Below are 19527 nucleotides of genomic sequence, written 5' to 3' on the forward strand. Positions count from 1 at the left end.
CGTTTCGTGTGTAAAAAAATGTGTGCGCCCAGGAAAGCAGAAAAGCAGAAAAGCAAAAAGCTAGATTTCTCGCTAAAACAACGCGTTTTGTGTGTAAAAATGTGTGCACCCAGGAAAGCAGGGAAGCAGGAAAAGCAGAAAAGCAGAAAAGCAGAAAAGCAAAAGCTAGATTTCTGCTAAAACAACGCGTTTTGTGTGTAAAAAAAAATGTATGGGCCCTTCCTTCTTGCCATTCACTCCCTCCCTCTTTTTTCTCTTTCCGTACTCTTTTCTTCTGCTTCATTTCCGTTCAGTCACTCGATCTGTGTCGCAGAAAGCTCTCTGATTTGGTAAGCTATATAGTAGCTATGGTGGGGTGGACCTCCTCTCATTTGGGCTCCCAAAAAACTCTCTGATTTTGCTTGCCTTTCCCTTTTCTCCGAATCAGATCTACTGCAGAATTTAGGCTGCTTCTTGATCTAAGACCATAAGAAAGCAGAGGAATCTTGGAGCTCCCATTTTTTCCTTTATCGTTTCTCCGTCTTCATTCTTCATTTACTTCCTCTCTCTTTTTTTTTTTCCTGTTTGTCTTTTTCGTCTTCGTCTTCTTCTCCTTCCTTTTCATCTTCTTCCGTTTTTCACTCTTCATTCTTCTCCATTTTCCATCCATCCATCCATCCATTCATTCATTCATTCCCTCCTTCTTCTCACTCTTCATTCATTCATTCATCATCTTTCTTCTTCTTCCCGTTTATTTTTCATTTCCCACTCAGAGACTAGATCATATATCGATCAGCCAGATCAAACCCTACCTTTTTTTTTTATCTCATCTGATAAATTAAGCTGCTTCTTCTTCTTCTTCTCTCTCTGGTTATGGCTGATCATCTGCCCTGATCAGTACACTTTCTTTGGAAACTTCAATGGAATCTGTTCCTCCATCTCTGCTCGTGGAGCTCAAAGAACTCATCACTCAAGGTATATATATATATTTGTGTGTATATTCTCTGACAACCCATCTCTTCTTTTGAAGTTCAAATGACAACCCATTTCTCTGATTATCGACTTGTTTAAAAATAGTATATTAATCTGAGAATCCTTCATCTTTGTAGTGTTAGTCCGAGAACCCTATTCCGTTGCTTACTTGATCTGTGAGCAGGGTTTAAGGGGTAATCTGTGAGCTATATTATGTTAAACTGGGAGCAATGGTATGGTCGTCTGTGTCTGGGAATGCTATCTTAATCCAGAAATCCCTTCGATACCCTTTTATTAAGTAAATCAATGAGAAACATTATATTAAATTTGTGGTCAAAATCTGAGATCCCAACTCACTAATGTTAATTATTTGGCCAACCAATTTTGTGTCAACATGTAAGCAATATTAAATTATACAATATGTTAGCTGTAAATATGGTAATCTAAGATATCATATCTTCTATTTGGTTTTGCCTTCATATTATGTTGATATATGAAAGCTCACCTCTTTTGAGTTGTTTTGAACCATGGGTAATACTACTATATTAACATACCTTCTCATTCACGCAGCTGCTGCAAAGGATGATCAGATAGCCTCTTCCTTTGAGGTAATAACATCTCTATATGTCTGTGTAAATCACAAGTAATGTGCATAAACATATAGTTTTCTGACGGGAGTCAAATATGGCACATGGTTTGATGCTCCTATTGCAGATCGATATCACGTTTTTTTTTGGTTTGGTCTGCCTATAGCAGGCCTATATCACCTTTTTTCATGTAAATTAAAAGAAATGCGCAAGATACTCATGGTTTGATCCTCCTCTTGAGATCAATGCCACATTATTTTATGTGCGTGTATGCATACATACACACGATTTTTCCATAGCTGATTGATAGCACACCTATTTTATGTGAATATCAAAAAGAAATGTACAGATATGTTTTCTTTCCTATAGGAGATCAATATCACATCTTTTCCATGTGTGCTTCGCGAAGGAATTTGCATATACACAATTCCTGTGCCAGATAAATCCACCTATTCTCGAAAGTGTTCGTAACTTGTGTATTTGGATAGATATGCATATATCTGGTTTGGTTTCCTATGGAAGATCAAAGTTGAGTCTTTTTTATGTGACCAATTAGAAATTCTTGTATATATATAGATAGTTATATCCTCCATAGCGAATCAATATCACATCTTTTTAGTGTGCAGATCTAATCTAAAAGAAATCTTCATATACACTTGTGTTTGTCCGCATAATACATCACATTTTTCATGTCTGGAGAAAAAAGGAAATGTACGTGTACACACGGTTTGATTTCCCATCTTTGCTCATCTAATATATGCATGCGTATGTCTTTTTAATGTGCAGAGTCTAAAAGAAATATTCATATAAAACCTGTATTTGACGTCTGTAAAATTTAGTGTACATTTGGTTGGATATCGCATTGGTGTTCATCTAATATATGCATATGTATATCATTTGTGATATACATCAATATCTAACATATATATATATATATATATATATATATAGACAGATAGATATCTGTATGCATGTATGTATATATATGTATATATCTCCTTATGTAATGCTCTGTTTCTTGGGTATCACCACAGGTCCTGCATCAGGGATATCCTGATCAAACCCTTGAAAGATTCTTGAAAGCTCGTGAAAATAATGTTCCAAAGGCCTTGAAGATGGTATATACAATTTCAGTCCTTTCAAGCATGCATGAATGATGTGCAACGCCCGTCTTCTGTGAAGATATTAATGGAAGACCCTGTTTCCAGGTTTTGGATTGCTTGAATTGGAGGATAAAGAATGACATCGACAACATCCTCTCTGTAAGAAGAACAGGATTAATGCTCTTCTTCCTCCATGCACATTCAAAGATAATAGTATCACTAAAAACATGATAAGATTGGTGCATTTTAAATATATTGCTGAGATAGATAGATAGGTTTTATTACCAACCTCCTGGGTGGTCAAATATGACTTATGGAACCAAAAATGGAACATTTTCACGTAGAGTACATGTGGAGTTGAGTCACGATTCTCTATGTTGAACCATTTTACGAATGAGAGGGAGAAGAAATAAAGAGAATAGTGTCTCAGTGGAGGCCAAAGCGGCCTATGAGACCCATACATGTTCCAAACATAATGTCGTGTAATATGTCATCCACACAAAAAGAAAAGCTCATTGGGGTGACTGTAAACTAAACCTGAAATGTAATCTAGTATGTAAATGGAAGGGCCACTATATTATGATCATGAATATCAAAGCATCTTTGTGCTATAAAAACAATCTAATCCTACAGAGTGAGAGAGATTTGATTTAATACTCCAATGTCATTTCCATGAAACTTTAGGAATACCAAGATTTGGGTTAATAATCCAATCTCATTGCCTTGAAGTTTTAGAAAGAAAGATGCTATATATTTTATGTACATGGATCTTTTGCATTTGTTTCAATAACTTCCATATCATTAAATGTAACTAACTCTTATACAGAAACCAATTCAACCAAAAGAGACATATGATGCCATACGGGACTCGCAACTTATTGGAGTGACTGGTTATTGCAAAATGGTAAGCTAACAGGTTCACAGGTTCAAATATATTAGAATATTTTGGCAACTTACTTGCATCGCTCCATTCTTTCTGCAATGGAACACACACATTGTACATCTGACTGTATTATAAGTTAATTCTATCTCTCAAAAGTATACAACTAAAGGTCCCTTAGAAACAATAAAGTTATCTATGACTAAATGACAAATATGAGTTGAGATGGTTTGTTTTTTATTCGTATGCCAGTGAAATAATGCAGCATAAGCACATTGTCTTATATTTAATTTCTTTTACCAATCCCTTCAATGGCAATCTCAAATGAGAATCTTGGTGAAATTTCTTACTCTATGGATGTAGCATTAAAATATCTTTAATTACAACCTGTAGCTGAAGTTTCTTTCTATATAGTTGCATCATCTTTCTGATATTTTTATGCTTTCAAATTTGGTACCTAGAATAATAATGGTGGTTATGTATAAATGTAATACGTTCTTTTTTCTATTGTGCTAAAAGCTTTGGATATATATAGGGTCGCCCTGTATTTGCAATTGGTGTGGGACTCAGTGGCTACGACAAAGCGCCTGTAAGTCTGTCTTCGTTAGTCTTTGATAGATACATATGTGTACATGATGGTGCAATAACATTTATGGAACTTTGGTTTTGTTTTTCTGTTTTTTTTGCACATGATAGGTAGATAAGTATGTACAGTCCCATATACAAATTAACGAGTATCGTGATCGTATCCTACTGGTAAGAATATTTTGTAATCAACCTAAGATTTTCTTATAATTGGTGAATTGATCTCGAATAATGACATGCATTGTAGTGTTTTCTGCTAACTAATCATAGAATAGATGCATTCTTAACTTTTTATAGCTTATCTTTTGTGTGTGTGTGTATGTATTCTTAACCTTTTTTTATAGCTGATCTTGTGTATGCATACATACATACATATATATATGGTCAGCCGCGAGCAAGTGAGAAGAATGGTCGATATGTTGGAACGTGTTTAAAAATACTTGACATGAGCAACCTAAAATTGTCCGCTCTCAATAGATTGAAGGTTATATATACCTTTCCATTTCAACATATAAATCCTTTATTTATGTTATTTCCATCTCGCTATGTATTTCACTTCACATCATGTTGTTTTCCTAACATCATTGTTATCCTATTTTTATTTGTTATTACTACCTTTGGATACTCAGATTTTAACCATTATTTCCACCGTTGATGACTTAAACTACCCTGAGAAGACAGATGTTTATTTCATTGTTAATGCTCCATACATATTCTCCGCGTGTTGGAAGGTTAGTGAAAACAAACAAACAGATTTGCTCATATATTTCTATTTTCATTTTACAAATGCGATGAAAAAACTGATTACTGTTAGTTATGTCTACTGATCTTAACATTGAGGTGGAAATATGAGAGAGCCAATTGGGTCATTGTTAAGATTGTTTTCAAACCATGATGTGGCATGTAGTTTACAGGTGATATTGGTATTACATAGCCGTGTAAAAAGTAGGGATCATATCCAGGATCTTGTGTTGATGGCTTTAGTACTCTGGCAGTTTCTTGAAGACTTGCCTCTGATGAAAAACTAGCAGTATTGTGAGACGCTTTTGTCCTTCCTAGTATGATAGGTTCATAGAAAATTCACCTCTTCAAGACACGATGCATCTTTTGCACCTGTTATAATTCAATGAGCTCTTTGGGTGAAGAAACATTAACTATTTCATCATCCAATGCTAAACTTGCAATGTTTAAGTGCCAAAACTTATGATATGATAAGCCCAAGTTAGGGGAGATAGTAAATAGAAAAAAAAGCCTTTCCACATCACTTTCTCTTTGATTAGAATAAAAAATGGTTGTGTCTGACAGATGGGTGTACATTTCCTTACTCAACCCATGGTTAGATTCATAGTGGAACTGCTGGATTTACTATCAAAATAAATTAATTGGTAAAAAATAAAATTAAGGATTGAAAAAGAGAGCTTGTGCCCATATTCTTTCAGGTTGTGAAGCCTCTTTTGCAAGAGAGGACAAAAAGGAAAATTAAAGTATTGGATGGGTGTGGAAGAGATGAACTTCTCAGAGTAAATAACCCTTGCCATATGATATACATACTATCGTGTATATAGCATGATAAAGCTTCCTTGTTTCGGTCTTTCTCTGAAATACTAACTAACATGTTTTGGATTTCCTTGTGTATACCATGTATGGATATACACACATACACACACATGTATGTATCTATGCAGATCATGGATTTTGATGTGTTACCTCCTTTTTGTAAGTTGGAGTCGAAACAAAGCGGGTCATCATCGAGAGGCTCTAGCACAGGTGGGAATAGCAATTGCTATAGTTCATCTCATTCCTTCCATGTTGAGCTTTGGAACTATATCAAGCAACAATCATATGCTTTGCCCAAATGTTCCGGCCCCGCCCAACAAAAATCATTCCATGTTGAAGTTCCTGAACCTGATGAAGAAGCACACCAGATTGAAGTTGTGCTTGAGAACACACTGGCGAAGCTCGCCAATGAAAATGGTGACAATAACAGTGTTTCTAACAGGGTCGTTAATGGAATTTCGAATCTCCATGTAGGAGATGATTGTTGATCTCAAAGTTGGCAGCAATTTGTGGTTCCTATATTGGTCGCTGAGGAACACTGATATATCTACCTAACTCTCATACATATGCCTTTAGATGGCATTCCACGGACATAAAAATATGACTCTCTCTCTCTCTCTCTCTCTCTCTCTTCCAAAACGAAAGGAAAAACATTTAAAAATTGTCAACAAGTATGAAGGTCACTGGGGTCACCATCTTCAGAGTCCATCAATTTTGTGGGTTATGTACAGTTTCTTAAAGCTCAACAACCCCCTCATATCCCTAAGAGGCTGAGCTCTCACTCTAATAGAACCAAAAAAATAAACTATATATTTATTCCTAAGGACTATTTATTTTCAAAACTTGAAGTCATTATGGATGCCACTCTGTTCCTTGATATGCATGATCTTTTGGGGGAAAAAATTATATTCCTTGACAAAGAGTATATGTTTTGAGTTCCGTTCTTTATGCTTGCCAGTGTGACATGAAATAAAGTATTCAGATCAGGGCTGAAATTATGAGCCCTAAAACAACAATTCTCATCCTCGTAAGTTTATTAGCATTGCTTCTCAAAGAGTGCACCTACTTGGCTTTTGAAACCTAAACCCATTAAGAACCCTAAACCCTTCAAGTTTACTTACATTGAACTTGTTTTAAAGTTACTATTTTGCAAATAAGAGGTTTAAACAACTGATTGTATAATTTCTTGATGAGTATGTGAGCTTACAAATACACAAACGCTATTTGAACTTGCGCGTGTCCACAATCAATATTCAGACTCACCACCATGTACAGGAACAGAATTTAGATTAGTGTCTGTGTTCCCTGTCAATTTTCAAGTATTTCGGCTTAGCATCAGTGTCCCCAGAATGCTGGAGTATAGAAGGATATGTAGTGACACAAATCAAATTGAGGAATTGGGAAGGAAACAAACATATAAGCTATGTGTATAGGTAGAGATGCCATGTGAGAGGCATTAGAAAAAGAATATCATCCATTCATGTCTTCTTATTATTCTTCTTCCATGTTTCCCATATGTTCTTATTAGAGAGAGAGAGAGAGAGAGAGAGAGAGAGAGAGAGAGAGAGCTGCTTGTAGTGTTGCTTTGGAGACTCATCTTTATCAAAGTGATTATGAGAGTTTTGGTTCCCTTGGCATCACTCTTGGGGTTGATTCCTTGTTTGTGGCTGAGTTTCCAATGTACGCTTCATTGTCATCAATCATTGTGATACAATTGTTATCGGTCATTGTCAATCACCATCATCATGCATATGCATCTGGTTCTGGTCCAAACCTGAATCGTCCACAAGATAACACAGACTGTTTTCTCAAATTTAAGAGATTCTGTAATCTGATTTCCAAGAATACCACAACATGATTTCCAGGTTTTTCAAGTTTAACCACATGATCATGGATCCATGGCCCACGGTGATTATCATCCTCATTATGATGGCATATAAGACTCTGACATTGTTGCACGACCCCATCTTTCATCACATGATTCATTTCGTGTTACATAGTTGTGTATTGATATGTATCTACGTTATGGTGAGGCATATCGTTTGACAAGAAAAATGATCAAAACCATAAATTATTAATAGCCGCAATATTAAATGTGTCCATTTTCCCCATATTTTCTTCGCCACCTAGATAAGTGAGCTTGGATACCCAAATCTAAGAAGGCAAAATGACACGATCCTGTGAAATATCCTATACAGTACATCTATTATGCATAAAATTCCTTTAGTATAATACATCAGCCTTTTTAAAATGTATATATGTACTATTAACGAAAAAAAAGAAACAAAATAGGATCCATATATTACTAACCATGTGGCCATCAGAATAAATAAGAAACATCTAATGCAAAGAAACCACCTTCTGTATTCTTTATTTAGAATAGTTCGGGCATTATTGCTACATTTATCAATGAATCCTGACATCCAGATGAATCAACAAATATTTTCCAATATAAAAGTGTAATTTTATTGCTGTACAATAAACCCTTTAAATGGTTGTATAATTACAGCTCTCAAGACATCACTTGAGAAGAAATAAATACTTAAATCCCATGAATTAGTTGAGACAAGTCATATGAGATCTTGAATCCAAGGTATATATATGTAAACATTACACACCTTAGAGGAGACATCTGCACCTCCACTTTGGTTAGTTAAGCAAATCAGGTCTTGAGTCCGAGGCAATCAGTTAGTTAAGTAAACGGGTTTTTTATTTTTATTTTTATTTTTATTTTTATTTTCAATCTGCTTTCGTTTCTAGTATCACTATTTCATTTGGTATAATAGCACCATTGGTCGTCTCGGTTTCTTCTTTCTTTTCATTGGTCACCTCTGATTCTTCTTTATTTTCATTGGTCACCTCTAATTCTTCTTTCTTTTCATTGGTCACCTCCGATTCTTCTTTCTTTTCGTTGGTCACCTCAGATTCCACATCTGATTCCACCTTGGATTCTACCTTTGATTCCTTCTTAGGATATCGTTTATCCGCATCGATGAAAGCTGGCTGGTTAGTGGAAGAGAGAAGCCGTGCCCACATTCTGTCCGCAATATTCACACGATTCTGCTTTTCTGTTACCCTCTGTGACAGTTTTATCAAATTTACAGGTATTAACTGACACTTTCAGCTGAAGACTTCACATGCCATATATATAAAACAAGAAAATATCATTTTACCGTAATGGGAATATAACAATGACGACCGTTTACGGGTCCAATAGTAAAACCTGTATATCCTGCCATTGCCCCATGGATACCACTCTGAGCAAGCAAAGTGCAATAGACATTATCTGCTGCATTACTCGGAATGGCACGAATCATATATGTTGGATCTGCAGGCAAAATGATCAAGAAATTTTTAACATATCCATCTTTCACTTCTAGAAGTTCTCTGATCACAGTGAGAAGCTTTATTTACCTATGTACTTCAAGTTCAGAATATGTTTCTTTGTAGCAAGGAAGTGACCCTGCGACCAATAAATAATTAAATGCGGTACAATTGTATTATACATGTGAGTGTATACTAGATATATTTTCTGAGTATAGGCATATAAGGGTATACATATGATAGGGGACAGGAAGTTAAAATTTTCAAACCTGGGGCTTGGGAGGCTAAAGGGATCCAGGGCATCTACTGCTTATTTAGACAGTGTATCACACCAACTTCATTTCAGAGTCATTATTCCTTAATTATTAGTTTTACCTTTTCTAATTCAATCTCTTACAAATGTAGTTCAATTTGCTACAAGTGTTCAACACAGCTTGGACAGCATGTTGGATTATTTTGATAAAAACTTAAATTGATATGTCTATCAAGATAGGGGAGGAGATATTTGAGAAAATATCTATAAGGAGGGGTTTCGAAGGGTTGATGTGTGCAAGCAACATCTAAAACATCTAACCTATGCATACCTTGAGTTTCTGAGAAAGCCACATGCCAATGTCATGAAGCAATTGATTTCCTGATGGATCACGTGAAGTTGAACTTGTTTCAATAAGTTCTTGTCCTGCTCCTTCTGCTACCACTATTACCATATGCCCATTTTCTCCTAATCTTTTCTCAACGAATTCATACAGCCCACCTTTGCCTTCTAAATAGAATGGTACCTCGGGTATCAAACAGAGATCCTTGCAAGACAAAAAAGACAACAAAATCAATATAAATTATATTTTATAAAGTTTGCACAATGCCAACCCAACTACCACACTTACCACATCCCTGCTTGCCAAAGTAGCATACATTGCAATATACCCTGTAAAAATTGAGACAAAATAAGCTACAATGGACTAGCTGTATATCCTATGATATTTATTAGACACAATGTAAAAAGTTTAAATGGCCAAACTCAAGACTTCAAAACTAAAATTACTAGCAAAGATTAACATTATAAATTCACAGTAAAAATCATAAAATTGATCTTTTGAAAGTCAGAATTAGAAAATTTAAGACTCAAAAGTTTCTCAAATCTCTGCTTTCGATTCCTTTTTACATAAATGAATTTAAAGGTGTTCACTAGCAACAATATACTAGTACAGCAAACTGAACTAACTGCAATGAATGTTTCGTGGTGGAGCACAACTAAGGCTTATCGCTGTTTGTGTCAACCTATTGCTAACACCACATAAAGTTGTAATTTGTAATTGTTTCCATGTTACCTTCTGTGTGAGGGAGTTCAACTTTAAGGCTCATTATTGATACATTGTGTGAAAGTATTGGCAACAAACTCTATGTGAATCCTAATTGTTATGGTTATTATCCATTGTGCACTAAGTTAAATCATTGTTAAAAGGATTTGCATCGTTTCTAATGCGATTCTCTTCCCACAAGTAAGCTGTATGGATTGGCCAAAGAGCTTGTTTCACCCTAATTGATGCCAAAAAGTCAAGCAGAATCCACATCAAAGAAATCCCACCTATTGAAAACAACATCTCCCATGCACCTATTATACCAATTGCATATAACCTAACAGCACTAGACACAATGTGGAAACTTCTTCATCATAGCAACAAAATCCTGAAATTTTAACAATATAATCACTAAGTGAAAGAACAAGCAGAAAAATATGCATAGCCTTGGATAAAATGTCTGCAAGATGCATGAACTTACCACTATATCGACCCATCAATTTTACCAGCCCAATGCCATTTTGCACACTTTCAGCTTCTGTGTGAGCAGCATTAATGGCCCGTTGAGCTTCTTCAACAGCTGTATCGAATCCAAATGATCTGTCTATCACCTAAATTCATGAAGATGACAGTTTATTAGAAAAATGAGGTTGGATTTTTTGTTAAAACCTCGACAAAATATTTCCAAATTATATCACTCTAACAAAAACATTTCCAAACATGAATCTGAAAAGAGAATATGAACATGTTCATATGATTATTGACTTACACAAATATCATTATCTATGGTCTTTGGTATCCCTACAACCGCGACCTTTAATCCTCTCTTCCGCACCTCCTATAGTTCGTCAAATTTATACCATTCAAGTATTCTCTTCCAGATAGAGGATATTAAAAGGAAAAACACTTGAATTGACTGGGGTCACCTCATAAATGGCATTTGCACCTTTCTGTGTTCCATCACCTCCGATTATATACACCTGTTAAAAAACTGTTTTGTTTATTCTAGAGAATATTTACGAGGAAAACAATACTAGTACAACTGAAAATGATAACTTACTTGGTTGATGCCCCGATCCTCAATACTATTCACAATCTTGGTTGTGTCATGTCCACCACGAGAAGTTCCAAGGACAGTCCCTCCACGTTTATGGATATCATTGACGACTTTTGGGTTTAAAGGTAAAGTATTTCGAGCATAAAATCCACGATAGCCTCCCTGGAAATCAACAATTCATGAGTTGCTTCCCATAATGCACAAAATTAAGAAACTTTATTTGGTTTCGAATTGGAAAAGCATTAAAAGAAGGCACTATACAATTTATTTACATACACATATATAGAATTAACAATCAAGTCTAACGTAAAGCTAATGTACTTACTTCAATGCCAATGATATTTCGAACTCCATATTGATTCCATAGTCCACATACTATTTCTCGGATCACAGTGTTTAAGCCAGGGCAGAGTCCTCCACATGTAACAACACAAGCTTTAACTTCCTCTGGCTCAAAGTACACCTGTGTAATTACTTGTAAGAACAAGAAGAACAAAACATTTTGAACAAAAATTGTAAATAAAAATTCAAGAAGATGAACAGATAAGCACACTTTCTCCATAGGGCCCGCACGTCGAAAATGCCAACCATGTCCTGGGGATTTTAAAGAAGTGACAACCTTTGACAACAAATGCCACAAGACAAAGTTTTAGTAAGTTTTTTGCAAGTAAATTTCCCACACCTCAGCTACCATAGAGCCAAAGCTTTACAGAAATGCAATAATATAGACTTACATTCCTTGCAACTACATCATTGGGGCCCACAAAGTAGTGTCTGGATGAAAGAAGAAAGAGAACTGAGTTAAAAACCAACTTCAATAGACTTAATGGAAGCACCAGAACACCATCAGTTAATAGTTACCCCACCTTCCCGTCGCATATGCAGGGTTATAATTGAGAGGGCTTGGATATGTCTGAAATAACATCAAAGCAATTACCAATTAACTCGAAAAAAAAGAAAGAATGGTTTTAACAGAAATTATGAACTGAACTTACAGAAATACATCTACAAAGAAAAGATAACAAACAAAACATGATAGGACCAACAGATTCTCTCCTGATAGGTTATCCACAAAAATGCAGTAGATTATCTTTCTCATCTCTAACTAACTTCCTTTTCTTTTATAGCACAACTGAAAGCCTGTTTTAATGTAATCTTGGAACTTAAATCTTTAAGACCATTTAGGCCATTTGATATGTATCTAATTGTATCCCCTGAAGTTTCAATCGTTATGGTGTTCCATACTTCCATCCCAGATTGCCATCTTAAAGTGGATTGTAATCTTGTGGTGTTTCAGTTTTCAGTTCCAGGACATAAATATGGATTTCTTTTCTTTTTGTTGCTTCCAGCAAATATATCCCAACTATGAGCACTGAATGGCAGGTTTGAAACGTAACATTGACATAGATAGATTATATTAAGTCTTGATATAGGCACACTAAATAAAATTCTGGAAATATAACATCAGTTAAGAGTCCTCCAAAGTCGAACTCTTATAACGTTGAAATTCTAATCTCCTAGCCTTGAGGATCTTTTCTGAACCCTCCCCAGTCCTGATAATAGTACCATCACTTTCAAATTCATGTCTCAAATCGCTACTAGGAAGTGCATCCTCTATAACCTTACAATATCTCAATATCATCTGTAAACGCATCATATTCTAGGATGCAAATCCATGGTGGTCAACGTGGAATCAGATGGATCTGTAGATAAGATAGACTAGTAACATCCACAGGAGACCAAAATACAAACTATGGGATGAACTGAACCCTTTGAGAGGATTGTTACACTCCTTTCACCTACAAACTCAAGTACATTGGAGCAGTGTGACGAACAGAAACAGAAATATGGAATCAGATCCAATATATCATAATCGATTAGTAAGCATGCTGGTTGATGTGTCCCAAAAAATGGTAAAAAATCATTAGCTTATCAGATTCCTTAATGGGCTATGAAGCAGATTAGATAAAAGACCAATAGGAGAACACTGCTGGTTCTACGACAAGCAGGCCCGATGTAGGAACGAACTCTAAGCATGTAGGTGGATCGACCTAAAAGACAGAGGAAGAGAATGTTGGTTCACCCATTTCAAGAGATCAATTCACACTAGTGGAGAAAGAACCCCCTTTGTTATTTATTGGTTTTCTGTGTTTAGAGACGTGAGAAAGAAAGAGTATGCTATTTAACTATCATTGCATATGCATTGTGAGGCAGGGGATGGCTTTCTTCCCCCAGAAGTGTTCAAAGCAATTGATGCAATTTTCTCCATCAAAGTATGTAAAGATTTAAAAGAATTGAAAGATAAAGAGCGCTACACAATGGTAGCCAACCCTTTATATATAATGAAATGCCAAGACCATAGCCATGCAGGTTGCATGTATCACTAAGACATATCGGCCTCATTTGACTCCTTACAATTACTGAAATGCTCATGATATGTTTTTTTTCCTAAAAGCTTCTATATCACCTTATTTGACTCATTAAGTTTAAGGATATACTTTTAATACACCTTCTTTATCTAAAAGATTCTCTCTTTTCTCCTTCCCATCGAAAAAGAGGAAAAAAGAAGAAGTTAACATGTACATTAACATACAACTTTATCAAAGATCTCTTCATGCACTCAAGTGAATAAGAACTCCACTTTAGTGTGCAAAAAGTCTCAAGAACCAAATGATAGAAACGAAACCCCATAAAAGTAGCTAGCCCTTTACATACCACCAGACCTTAGTTATATCTCCATATCATACCTAATCCACATAATCTCTAGTACAGCATGACAAAAATTTGGAAGAAAGCTTAAAAAATTGTAAAAACAATGACTCCAGTACATCTCTAGTAATGAAAGGATCATTATCATCATGAGGTTTCTTCATTTGATCCAGTTAAGCTTTAGAATAGCATGAAGAAAACTGATAATGTTATAATTGGGTGTTTGCTCCAGTTAACATCTAATAAATATTTAAGATATGTGAAGTTTACTCTCACTAAAAATCACTGAATAAACAATAAATTAATAAAAGAAAACTTAAAATGTGCAAATTTAAGCTTAATAAAAATTTAATTCAAAGGAAGGTTGAAAATAAGTGAAAAAAATTACTCTAATTAATCTCTAATAAATCACTCTGTAGAATTTACTCCAGTTAATCTGTACACTTACAGGTAGATGAGGCAAATAGTCTAAAAGATGGGGAACATCTTGAAAAATGGGAGGGCCTCCTGAATCAGGATCATTGATAGTTGGATGAACACCAATCGAGCCGTGAATCGAACCTCTGATAATGAGAATATTCCTCTTCTTATTCTTATCCGGCCCCCTCTCAATGGCGCGATTTGTTGAAGAAAATGAGGTTCTTCTTGAAACCCTATTTTGCAGAGCTTTCCAGGAAGAAACCCTAACCTGCTGTGAAGAAGAAAGGGATGAAACGGGACCATCTTCTCTTCCTCCTTCTCTTGCATGTGAGTGTGACGGGACATATCCAGAGTGTGCAGAAAAGGAGAGAAGGGAAGTTCCCATGTAAGATGGAGAGAAAGGGTGGGGGGGGGGGAAATGGAAATAATAATACAGGAAAGCAGGGAGGGAGCAGAGATGGGCGAATCTGAGAGGGAGGAAATGGGTTTCCTTTTCTTCTGATACTTGAGTTTTTTTTCTTTCCTTTTCTAATAGAAATTGGTTTGATTTTTCAAAAGGCAAAAAGAAGAAGAAGCAGAAAGCAGAGAGGGGGTGGAAACAGGGGAAATAGGTTTTCTGTTTTCTGTTATAGAAATTGTTTTATTGGTTAGAAAAAAAAGGGTCGAGGAAGGGTAAAGAGAACAGAGTTTTTTTTTTTTTTCCTTCTTTTGTAATAGAAATGGTTTGGAAGGCCAAACCCAAAAGTCAAAAAACAAAAAGCTAGAGCCAAAAGCAAAAAAGCAAAAAGCAAAAAGAAAAAGAAGAAAGCATAGAGCCTAAGAGGTGGAAGGAAGGAGTGGAAATTGCTTATGGAGTGAGTAAGAGAGAGAGAGAGAGAGAGAGAGAACTTTGCAAGGCCACATATCATCGTATTCGCCATTTGAATTGGTGTGTAGGGTGGCCTTGAGTTTGAAGTCGTAGTAGTCTTTAAATCCCTAGATAGATAGGTTCTATACTTTGTAGTAAGTTAGTCATTGTGGTGTTTTTTCTTTCGTAATGAAAGCCATTATTTACGAAGAGAGAGAGAGAGAGAGAAAGAAAGAAAGATATATTAACGTCTTCTAAGGCCAAATTTGGCCCATGAGACAAATGGCTTACGAAGAGAGAGAGAGAGAGAGAGAGAGAGAGGAGTTGGGGAAGGGCACGGTTTCTAACATAGGATGTCCACTTTAGAAATAGGAATGACGGTTGAAAGTCTTGATCAGTCAAACTGATTCGCATCCTTATGAAGCCCGAGAAAACATCAAGTTTGGATGTTAGCAATTGGTAGCCATGTGTCCGAGGCAAGTAGCGAGTGCCATGCTCACTCTTGAGTCTTTATCCATGTCTCGTTGATCTATTAACGAGTTCTTTTTCGTATCGAGCTCTATCTCTCTGCTTCGAGCTATGCACCCATGCTTGCCTTCCCTTCAAAGTGATGAGCTTCTTCGCTTTCATTCTTGTTTGTTTTAGAACCTCTCTGCTTCTATCATAACCTAATCTTTTAATATGTTGACATTTGAATCCATAGAGTGGACTCTTCATTACATTGTTAGAAGCCTTACCTTATTCGTTATGCTCAGCAAACTATATTGTTGTGTTCGTGCTCCATCCTTTGTTCAATACAACATCTAGCAAGCAAATAAAGAATTTCACTTTGAACCATCGACTTAAATATGTTGTTGTTTACAGTGTTCCATTATAAGTATTGGAAATACTAGAAGATTTGGAAACATATATTGGATTATGCTATTGCTACATGAAGTTGTTGGTGTTGAGTCAATTGAATGAAAGTTTTTGGTGATGTTATGTGTGTTCCTTGGCACACCTAGAAGCATGTGATGACACAGTCCTTGCTTTGCATTTTGTTATGTTTGTTGAGCAACTCAACTGAACAAGTTATCATATGGTATAACTATTTGCATGCTTAGGGATTGATACTCATCTAGCATGCAAAGTTATGACACTCACAAAGTCACACATACGAGTAATAATGCCAGTGTTGGTCCAAACACTATTGTCTCGAGATTCTGTTTACTGCCATTCACTTTTATGTAGCTAATGTATGCTTGTGAAACTAAAGACCTTGTGATGAGCAAGGCAACACCACTAGTTGATCTTACCATGTTTTTTTTACTTTTTCGTGCATGGGCATTATGTGTTTTAGTTTATTGGTTGTGAGATAATATAAAGAAGTCATCAACCATGAAAGAAGCAGAAACTTGTGAGAGTTTATGCTCATTTGCAAAGTAATGACTATTTTATCCATGTACAAGCAACATAATTTGTAGTGCGAAAAGATGTGGAAAAGTTGAAGGAATATTAAGAGAAAAAATATACAAATAAAGGCATGAGAGAGAGACTTTGATGTTCACTAGACAATCTATGAAATGCACATAACCAAGTTGATAACCACAAAAATGTTCAAGACAACTCGAGATATTCTAGATACTCGATTTCAAGTTATCTACTATTGATTCAAAGATGGAGTGTGAAATGATTGAAATAATTAACAATTATGAAAGGCAACCACTTCATGACAACTCATAACCACTATTCATAAAATTATGAACTAATTGTTTGAATAGTTTGTAACATTTATTCATAAAATTATTACAAGGTCATAATTATTTGAAGAGTCATTGCTCACAACATTCGTATGAAGGGAACCAAATTCCATTAATGGGAAAAATTAGAATGTAAACTCAAGGTTTATAATTTGCGCTAGCATATTCATGTGTTCATCCGTTAAACGGTGTGTGTGCTACTAACAATATCGATAAAAGTTGGCTTCTATTAACGATGTTATAATTTGTGTATATTGTTGTTTTTGATGTCATAATGCCTATAGACTTAAACATCAGAGATAATATTCATTTTCCTCTTCACTTAATCAATGAAATGTTTACTTTTGTTATATGCCATGACCATTCTGATAAGCAACCACCGAAAATAAAATAGTTTGTTTGACTTGATGTTATCGACTCATTGTAAGTGGCAATAGACAGTATTTCATATGCTAAGAATAGAAAAAGATCAAATTTGTCCCTTGGGCTAGGGGGTTAATGTTGACTCTATTGGCCGTATATATATATATATATATATATATATCTTCATTAATATCACCATACCCCTCATAAAAAAAACTCCACATGTTTTACTTGTTTTGGGACAACTATATTGGATTTAATCTCATTACCTATTTATATAGTTATTTAAGTACATTAATTTGGTTGAATTATGTTAATCCTAACTTTTTATCCATTGATTAACCTAGTTTGGGTGATATAACGGAATTATCCGTGGAGGTTTAAAATAATGGGCAAACACACCCATCCATTTTCCCAATGTATCTTATTTGTTCATTGTGTCTTCATTGATACCCGATGTTATGAAATGGAAGAGTTAGGTTGACCTTGAGATAGAGAGTGATATAGAAATAGGATATTCTCTCGATGAAGTTTTTATGTGTGGGTCTAGGCTTTAGATATTGATGGTATAATCTCGTCGTTATCACGATCCATAGAGCTCTGAGTTCCTTGCATTATAAGCACCAAAGATTTTTATTTCATTGTTTTCTTATTTCGATTGGGGATAAATTATGTCGTGGCATTAGAGCCTCAACTTTCCGAATTCAACGAAGCTTTGGTTAAACATATTAGAAAATAGGTTTCAACTTTGAAACATATTGATGATAATTTTAGTTCTAGAGTTTTCTGAGATGTCTATATTGAGGTGAAAACTTGCCTCGAGGAGGGGAGTTCTTGTTGGCAAGTGACCATTTGGTTGGTCTCTACTTGATTTTCCACCTCTTTTGAAACAATGTTATTAACCTCCACTCTTCTCCCATCTCCATATTGTAATCATATGATACTAAACACTTTTACATAAGTTAATATTTACTATTGACTCAAGTGTAAGTTGAGTTTCGTGTGATCCCTCGTTTAGGAGTTCATATGCCATATTGTTGAACGCAAATCCAATTTGTGACATATTTTATTATAATTTATAAATTATAGATCTAAATGAGGACTTCTAAAACATAAATGATTTTACTAATACATTGCTTTGTTAATGTGGGTTGTTGATCATCAATATGTGTAGGTATATTGATCGCTTTTGTACAACCATCAAAGTGTAGGTATATTGATCGCTTTTGTACAATATGTGTAATTAGTTGACTTTGATAAGAGTGAGTGATCATCAATGCACGTATATATAATTAGTGCTTTTTATACAATCACCCAATCATAAATTGACTTTGATTAAATAGATTGGGTTTATAAGGAACATTACAATAGCTTGTATCTTCTTCTTGGCTTCCAAAGTGGACAATGATTGTGAACTTTTTTAACTTCGTCACCATCATACAAATTTCATGAATGACTTGGAAGTTGTAGAACTTAAATCTAAAACCTCCTTCACACATGCCTTACACCGTCTCAAATAGGCTATGCTTGTAACGTTTGCTATGATAAAAATCTAAGTTAGATGCATGATAGCTAACAAGTATAAAACTATTGTTATTATACAAAGGGAGGTTGCAACATTGTCAAACCGTTCTAATTCAATGCCAACCTTTAGTTAATACATCTTAAACCACTTTTTAAATCTTGTTTTTCCTTGTATGCAAATAGATGGTCCTTTTTTCCCATGATGGCAATTGTTTTCACCATTTGAATTGTAAGTATTTTAGTTGCACTATGATTTTCCAAATGACGCTACCAATGTTCAAGTGTCATATTTCATCTTAAAGTTGTTGAAACATTTACTCCCAAGTTACTTGTAATCTCTTGAAGCATTCTTTAAGCTATCATCCACAATGTGGCAATCAAGTATATAAATATGAAATTATAGTATCTTGGATATTCCAACAATAATAGTTGGTCGACTGGCTTCTTGCATATTGCGAAGTTTGCATACATGTGCATTCTTCTACTAGACACACTCCATTCTTTGCAACCATGTCAAGTCATCATTTACATTGATTTGCCACATTGAGAACGTCTTATTCAACAATGATGATGGATATCTAAG

General features: G+C 35.2%; 2 protein-coding genes across 3 annotated transcripts; one reads left to right on the forward strand and one right to left on the reverse strand.

Annotated features, from left to right (window-relative positions):
• Window positions 1–782: 782 nt before the first annotated feature.
• LOC147856471 (phosphatidylinositol/phosphatidylcholine transfer protein SFH2-like) lies at window positions 783–6487 on the forward strand. The gene is made up of 11 exons (XM_087329258.1): window positions 783–954; window positions 1522–1559; window positions 2573–2656; window positions 2747–2800; window positions 3468–3545; window positions 4057–4110; window positions 4218–4277; window positions 4495–4590; window positions 4736–4837; window positions 5546–5626; window positions 5792–6487. The coding sequence occupies exons 1-11, from the start codon at window positions 900–902 to the stop codon at window positions 6149–6151; spliced, it is 1062 nt and encodes a 353-aa protein (XP_087185384.1). The 5' UTR covers window positions 783–899; the 3' UTR covers window positions 6152–6487.
• Window positions 6488–8105: 1618 nt separating this feature from the next.
• On the reverse strand, window positions 8106–14894 carry LOC147856472 (ATP-dependent 6-phosphofructokinase 6-like). Of its 2 annotated transcripts, XM_087329257.1 has the most exons (15): window positions 14500–14894; window positions 12209–12255; window positions 12077–12116; window positions 11896–11961; window positions 11668–11805; window positions 11346–11504; window positions 11212–11265; window positions 11055–11123; window positions 10767–10896; window positions 9872–9912; window positions 9572–9787; window positions 9078–9126; window positions 8837–8991; window positions 8523–8741; window positions 8106–8492 (listed from the first exon to the last, which is right to left on the reverse strand). In XM_087329257.1, the coding sequence occupies exons 1-15, from the start codon at window positions 14854–14856 to the stop codon at window positions 8403–8405; spliced, it is 1830 nt and encodes a 609-aa protein (XP_087185383.1). In that variant the 5' UTR covers window positions 14857–14894; the 3' UTR covers window positions 8106–8402. The 2 variants fall into 2 exon arrangements, with proteins under 2 accessions (XP_087185383.1, XP_087185382.1); XM_087329256.1 differs by having other exon boundaries at window positions 8106–8741; window positions 14500–14893.
• Window positions 14895–19527: the final 4633 nt, after the last annotated feature.

This window comes from Azolla caroliniana, unplaced genomic scaffold (assembly GCF_043228905.1).
Source record: "Azolla caroliniana isolate FFs.n. ecotype wild unplaced genomic scaffold, voAzoCaro1.0.p SCAF_13, whole genome shotgun sequence".
Classification (NCBI taxonomy): domain Eukaryota; kingdom Viridiplantae; phylum Streptophyta; class Polypodiopsida; order Salviniales; family Salviniaceae; genus Azolla; species Azolla caroliniana.